Source organism: Musca vetustissima, unplaced genomic scaffold, assembly GCF_032173495.1.
Source record: "Musca vetustissima isolate MV318-11 ecotype Yass unplaced genomic scaffold, APGP_CSIRO_Mvet_v1 utg32776, whole genome shotgun sequence".
Lineage (NCBI taxonomy): Eukaryota > Metazoa > Arthropoda > Insecta > Diptera > Muscidae > Musca > Musca vetustissima.
In genome coordinates this window covers 32001-38942 of record NW_026885501.1, presented here as the reverse complement: position 1 = coordinate 38942, position 6942 = coordinate 32001, and the positions used below count along the sequence as shown (strand labels likewise).

The 6942-nt window shown below is 34.9% G+C and overlaps 1 protein-coding gene across 1 annotated transcript; it reads right to left on the bottom strand.

The window, feature by feature from the left end:
• Positions 1–3827: 3827 nt before the first annotated feature.
• LOC133332765 (zinc finger BED domain-containing protein 4-like) lies at positions 3828–6373 on the bottom strand. Its single transcript, XM_061541140.1, has 4 exons — positions 5963–6373; positions 4402–5908; positions 4195–4344; positions 3828–4126 (listed from the first exon to the last, which is right to left on the bottom strand). The coding sequence occupies exons 1-4, from the start codon at positions 6274–6276 to the stop codon at positions 3932–3934; spliced, it is 2166 nt and encodes a 721-aa protein (XP_061397124.1). The 5' UTR covers positions 6277–6373; the 3' UTR covers positions 3828–3931.
• Positions 6374–6942: the final 569 nt, after the last annotated feature.

Below are 6942 nucleotides of genomic sequence, written 5' to 3'. Positions count from 1 at the left end.
GTTACTTTGTCAGCGTCCCAAGTGCTGCCTGCTAGCGACTTGAAGACCTTGTTCTTACTTCTCAGCTTATAGCATAAAGCAGGGGCTGGCGCAGACGACTAGAAATGGCTGTCGAACGTTACTCCCAGTATATTGGGGTAGTTGGTGGTCGGAATCAATTCTCCATCGACCATTATATTCAGTGAGAGCTTCATTTCAGCCGTCCATGTGGTGAACAGTGTGGTGGATATTTTCATATTTCTCAGATGGAAGAAATTAACAAGATCGGCTATGTAGAAGTTTAACCTCTCACATATAGCATCAATAATGGGACCCGACGTCATGATCGTACAATCATCCGCATACATTACGATGTCTATGCCGTCCGGTAGTTGTGAAATATCAGAAAGGTAGAGGTTGAACAGTTCCGGAGATATCACCCCTCCTTGGGCAACTCCCTGTTTCAAACTACGGGGTTTAGACTTCCTGTTTCTGAATTCCACATACGACTGGCGTCCACAGTCCATTATCCATCGTTTCAAAAACGGTTGGAGATTTGTCTTCTCTATATCTTCGAACAGCTTGGCATGGTTGACGGTATCGAAGGCCTTCAATAGGTCAAGTGCCACCATAACTCTTCGGTTGCACGGCCTGTTCTGGTTGAGTCCTCTGCTAATATGTGTGGAAATGGTTTGCGGAGGAATTACAAACACACTTTATGAGGATTTTATCAAAGAGTATTCGGATGTAATGTTGATCAAATCTTATGCTGATATTAATAAGGCTAAAACCACTATCGTTTTCTAGGCAGCAGTTGTTCTTCTACTTCCAATGGGTGTTGCACTCCAAGTACTGTATTCACGTATTATAGATAGATCTGTTGATCTTTGGTTTCCTCTTTATTTATCGTATTGGTCTCTCATTAGGCGCCTGGAATATGATTCCCCCATATTCCCCCTGCATCGACAACATTCTGTTGTAAATGGTCCACTGGTCCACAAATTTGAATGTTACACTCCATATCATGAAAAATAGTTGGTTGTTCAGCGGAAGCTTCTTGCAGCCATCTCAAGTGGTGCAAAGCATGACTGGGGATTTTCATATCCCTCAGATGGAAAAACCAGTTACAACATCAGTTGTACCGTCTCTTACGATATCTATTCCGTTCGGTGCGTAATATCCGATAGGTAGAGGTTTAAGAGTTGAAAATGTGGTTTATTTGGGATTTATTGAGGTCACAGAGGTCAACCATTGCATATAATTAATAATTGCCTTCTTTAATGAATAACCTCGACGCAGAAGTTGTATAATGTCCCCCTTTCATTATATTTTATTAACTAGGGGATCGGTCAGAATCATTCTATACGCCTTAGTAGATTCTTTACAGGAATGCTGGGAAAGCTGGTAAGCCGAAAACTGTCAATGAAATTCTGGCAAATCGACAGAAGAGGTCCTCCTCATATGTCTTGAGAAATGGGAGGGATACATTTTTGTATTAGACAATTTTATATCGATTACCGAGATAAACCTCTATATTTTTATCGTAACCTCATATTTTTATCGTATCTGATTGGCTTTCCCATAGAATACCTAATTTAGTTTGTTGATAATTACTGATATTCTGTTGGGGGTGGTCTTCATCGTTATCAAGATTTTTTTAGATTATCCAGTACTGAATTTTATAATTTTTGTATTACCCTGTACTATATTTTTCCACAGACTGCTCATATCATATATGGCAATAAACTGGAAATAGTAGATTTTACATTAAGCAAAGTTTTGTCAAATATTGCGGACGTTTTGGAATGAATTTACCGAAATAATTTTCATTATTATGATGTGCACATTTTGGCACTATTACCAACTTGGGATTGAAAATAGGTTGTTTTTTATATAATTCTAAGCTATTTTTAAAATTGGAACATTCCTAACAACGTGTTTTCTTTAATTATTTTATGAAACCGATAACAACACAAAAATGTTTCACCCAACTCTGCAACGAAGCAGGTCGTAAAAATAAATAACTAACCAAAAAAGGTCAAACTGAACCTCGCCACCAATTATTTTCTTCAATGAATGCAACTTTCTTATTTGATTACCTACCTACCTTCTTTCACTACACTTGAAGTAATTACTAAAGAAAAACACTGAACAAATCCAAACACAAATGGATTTTCACTTGAACATTTAAGCGGCCACCGGTTCGGCAAAACATATCCATCATCAATCAACAGCCTATCTATGGCCAAGCCACCGCCATTCAGCCATTCCCCAACTAAACCATAAACATACAAACGAACACCTCTTAATATTTTGTTGTTATCGTTTTGTGTTTTTTTCCTTCCAGTTTACCATTTCTATCTTAAATTTCTCTTTAATGTTTTTCTTTTGATTTTCCCCCTTTCCAACACATTTTTGTTTAAAATTGTTGTTTTCTTTTATTATTTCTGTTGTTTTTCTCTTGCCATATCATGTTTGCCAACGTTGTTTTCCTTTTGTATTTGTTTTTCCATTCGAAAAAAAAAACAAAAACAAAGTTGTTGCTATTTATTTTCTTCTATTGCCTACCGACGACTACCTCCTTCTTTTAAAGTTGTGTGTGTGTGTTGTTTCTTCATCGTCGTAATTTTTTGTTTTGTTTTTGTCTCTTGCATTATTATATTTTCCTTCTATCAAGTAATTCATTAAAAAATTCCTTTTTGTTATTGTTACTGCCGTCGTCGTTTGCTCGTTATACCACCATCATCAAATTGATTGAATTGTCTCGTAAAATATGTTTGGTGAAGAATAAATTAAAGGAAAGATAAAAATATGACAGCAGCGGAGAGCAAGGGAGATTGGTAGCTACGAGTGTGGGAGAGAAGAGTGTATAGGTGAGAGTGGGGGAGAAAATAATCAATTGCTGGAGTATGGTGTTTGTACTCGTTATAATTTTGCTATGGCCGTTAATGTGATGATGGGTGCTGAACATACACAAACAACAACCGTTGAGGCGCTCAGTGTAGTGCAGAGTTGCCACTACTTTTTTTGGGGGGGAAATTGATGTTTTAAAGGGAAAAGGTAAACATTAAGAGATTTATGATTTTTATTATGGATTTCAATTAATTCATGGGGTCTGATGGTACTGATAGTGTTGCCACCTTTTGTACAATAAAAATTTAAAAGAGATATTTGATAAAAATTCTTGAAAAATAGAATATTTTTTTCAAAAAATTTAGACAATTTTACGACAATTTTTACAATTTTACAATTAAGTTTAGAAATAAAAATTTCTTTTAAAATTTTCAAATTGATTTTTGTTGTTAATACTTTTTATGGCAACCCCTTTAACAAATATATTTTCTATTTGTAGTGTCCTCCTCCATTGCCTCCCTCACTACACTGTTGCTTATTTTTGTGTATGTTTTGTTTTTTCTTCTTTTCCTTATTGTCCTTCACTTTCTTTGCACTTCTTCCTCTACACATTAACACCATCTCACAGTACAGCAATTTTCTTCTCCTCCAATTTTTTGTTTTGAACTCACACTTCTCTTCTCTCTTACTATTTTTTATTGTCATTTGATTGTTTTTGTTTCAATTTTCTTAATGGAAAAAACTACTATCATCACCAAAAGCAACAAACAAAAAACATTCATACAAAAAGACAAATAAGATAAAAGGGAAGTAATCAGAGGGCGAAGCCGATGTAAAATTCTCGGCGGCGGCGGCTAAGCATAAAAAAGTCGGCGGCGGCTAAAAGTCGACTGCAGCCGAAAGAAAATCGGCGGCGGCGGCTAAAGCAATATACGGCCGGCGGCGGCTAAAAGTCGGCTACAGACGACGACTTTAACGTGAACAAATAATTTCGGTTGTTTTAATAACTGTCAATTCATTTAATTTAAAATAAAAATGAAAATATAAGTTTATATGCACATTTGTTGCTTATAGCACATTAAAAATTAATAAAAATACTTTAATTTGATAAAAATGGTTCGACGACTGCCTTGTTATCGTGAACAAACAATTGTTTCTTTACTGTTGCCGGATGCAGGCTGCTTCTCTTTGCATTTACACAATTCCCGGCATATGAAAATGCTTGCTCTGAAGATGCTGATGTGGCTGGAATTCCAAAGCACATATTTGCTACAGCAGCAACATTTGGAAAGATCTATAAAAAGTAAATGGTCAAAACGTAACCTGCTTAAAATAAGTTTAAGATGTGAATCTTTAACGTACTTGTTTGTTCTGTCGCCACCAATCTAGAGGCTCAACCGCCTCGACTTTCATTTCCAAATATTTTCTTATTTCTAACTCTACGTTATTTTGTACATTAGAAGGCGATGGTCCCATAAATTCCAACATTCTTTGACGACTAGCTGATATTTTCTGCAAGTAAAATATACGTTAGTTAAGTTTACCTTTACATTTATTAAAACATAATACCTGTTTTTTTGCATTTGGTTCAGTGCTCGTTGATGGCTCATTTAATAATGTGTCATCGATTTCCTTTAATTTTTCAATTTCTTCCATAATCAAGTTCTCCTTGGAAATTGGAGACAGAACATCATGCACAAGTTCCAAGGAGTTTGGCGATTGTTTGGGTATCTGTAGTATATATTTATCTAAAACAGGCCAGTTTTTTTGGCATGGGTCCATAAGCGCAGCTACAACATACATTCTATATACTTTGAATCGCTTCGTAAAGTTTTGCACAGCGAAATTGCATAAATTGATTGTTAGTTCAAAAGACGCTTTTTCTTCTTCTTTCTTCAATGAGGACATAATGGATTCCTGAAAATAAATACACGAAGATATCGTCGGATAATCTTGGCCTTGAAGGTGTTTTGTGGCGTCCTCAAAAATTTTTAAAAACGTGCCAAATTCCGTTATAATTTGCATTTCCATTGTCCCAATCACTAACAGTTCCTTTTTAGCTTTAACTAATGCTATATTTATAGTGGATATATTATTCGTATAGCTTTGAATCATTGCAAGCAGAGAGTTCCAACGTGTTGCAACGGAATTTTTCAAAGAGGTGTGGTGCTTGACGTTTAAAGTTGCTTCATATTGTTCAGTAAAATAGTCATCTCCATGTGGAAATTGTTCGCAACTATCCAAACTCTCCAAAATTATTTCAACCTCTGTAAATATTTTTACTAAATCGTTTTGTTCCTCCATATTTTGAATATTTGATATTTCTTCATAGCTATACATTAAGCTGCCATAAATTTTTTTTAATTTTGATATTATGTTATTAATATTTTCAAATGACTTGTTGTTTAGTATATCTTCCATCAAAAATCTGTGTAAAACATGAGCCATACAACCATATCTTGGTATATTTTTAATTTTTAAAGCTGAAACGATGTTGCTTCCACCATCAGTAACAGCACATATGTTTTTTTCCAACAGATTAAATTCACATAAAGCTTCTTCAATTTTTTCTACAACTGCTAGTCCAGTGTGAGGTCGTGGAAAGATCTCTGTCTTGAGCGTTACAATTTGCATTTGAAAATTTTGGCAGAAATGCACTTTTATGTTTATGTAAGACAAGTGCTTATGTTTATCTGACCACATATCCAATACAAGTGTAACATTTTCGGGCGACTCTTTAAGGCTTGTTTTTACGTGGTCCAAATATATGTTATAAACATCGTTTAAAGCCGTTGTAGCTATTGTCCTATCTGTGGGGAATATAGCCTTTGGGTTTAAGAAAGATACCAATTTCTTAAATCCTGGCCTTTCAACAATTTTAAACGGTTGCAAATCCCAACAGCACATTTCGGCGACCCGGCGAGCATTTTGTTGTTTGTTGTTACAACTTGTTGAGGATTTCAATGCATTTTGTGTCATTGTTGAACTTTTCAGGTTATTTAAAGATTTCACGTCCAAGTTATGTACAGCTCGTAGATGGTTCATATAATTTGTGGTTGATGTTGATTTTCCAAAACTAAAATCATAAACAATTACACACATGCGAATGGAAAAAATTAGAAATTCTTACCTTTTTAAATTGGTCTTTTCATCCAAACACAATTTGCAAAATTTATATTTTTGAAGTATATGCCTCTTTTTAAAATAGAGATCACCAAAATATTCCCAACACAATGATATACCACCTTCATTTACAACAACCTTTGCCAAATTTTTAAATTCATTTTTCTTTTTAAAAAGATCTTCATATTGAGATACATCTGCATATTGAGAAATATTGATTTCAGTATCAACAGATTCGTCAGAATCGGATTCTGATTTAGTCAAAACTGTTTGACCCTTTCGGTTAGCGGAAAAATAATTTTTAATATTCCTTTGGCACATTTTGCATTCTTTTCTTTGAACAAGCAAAAACACAACGAATCTTTGGCAAACAATATGGTTGCCACTCCATCAAAATTCGTAAGTTACAAAAGGTTGCCAAAGGTTTTGTGATAAAAAAAAAACAAATCTACATAGACATAATACCCTTACCACTATGTGCTGTAGGGTATAATTAATATAAATAGCCTACACGTTTTTGCCTCTCGAAGACGAGTGCACAATGTAAATTATCGTCCAATAATGAGCATTATAATATGTTAATTTATCGATAAGATTAAAAGACATATTTATACAAATTTGCTGTATAAATTTATATTTTTCAACGGCTTAGCCGACTCAGTCGGCTAAAAATTTGAGCCGATGAGAGCCGCATACATCAGCGGCGGCTCAGATCACTTAAAAAAAGTCGGCGGCGGCTGCACGCCGACTGCGAGCCGATCGGCTTCGTGCTCTGGAAGTAATGTGATGGGAAAGGATGGGATGGGGGACGGACACACAAAATATAAATGTAATGAATCTCAAGTGGCGGTCGCATGATATAGAGATTCCAAAATAGTTATACCGCGATTCGGAAATGTATATCAAATATATGATACCACAATTATAAATAGTCCTGGCATTTGAATAATCCCCATAAAAAAATTCTATAAATCTTTTTAATATTTT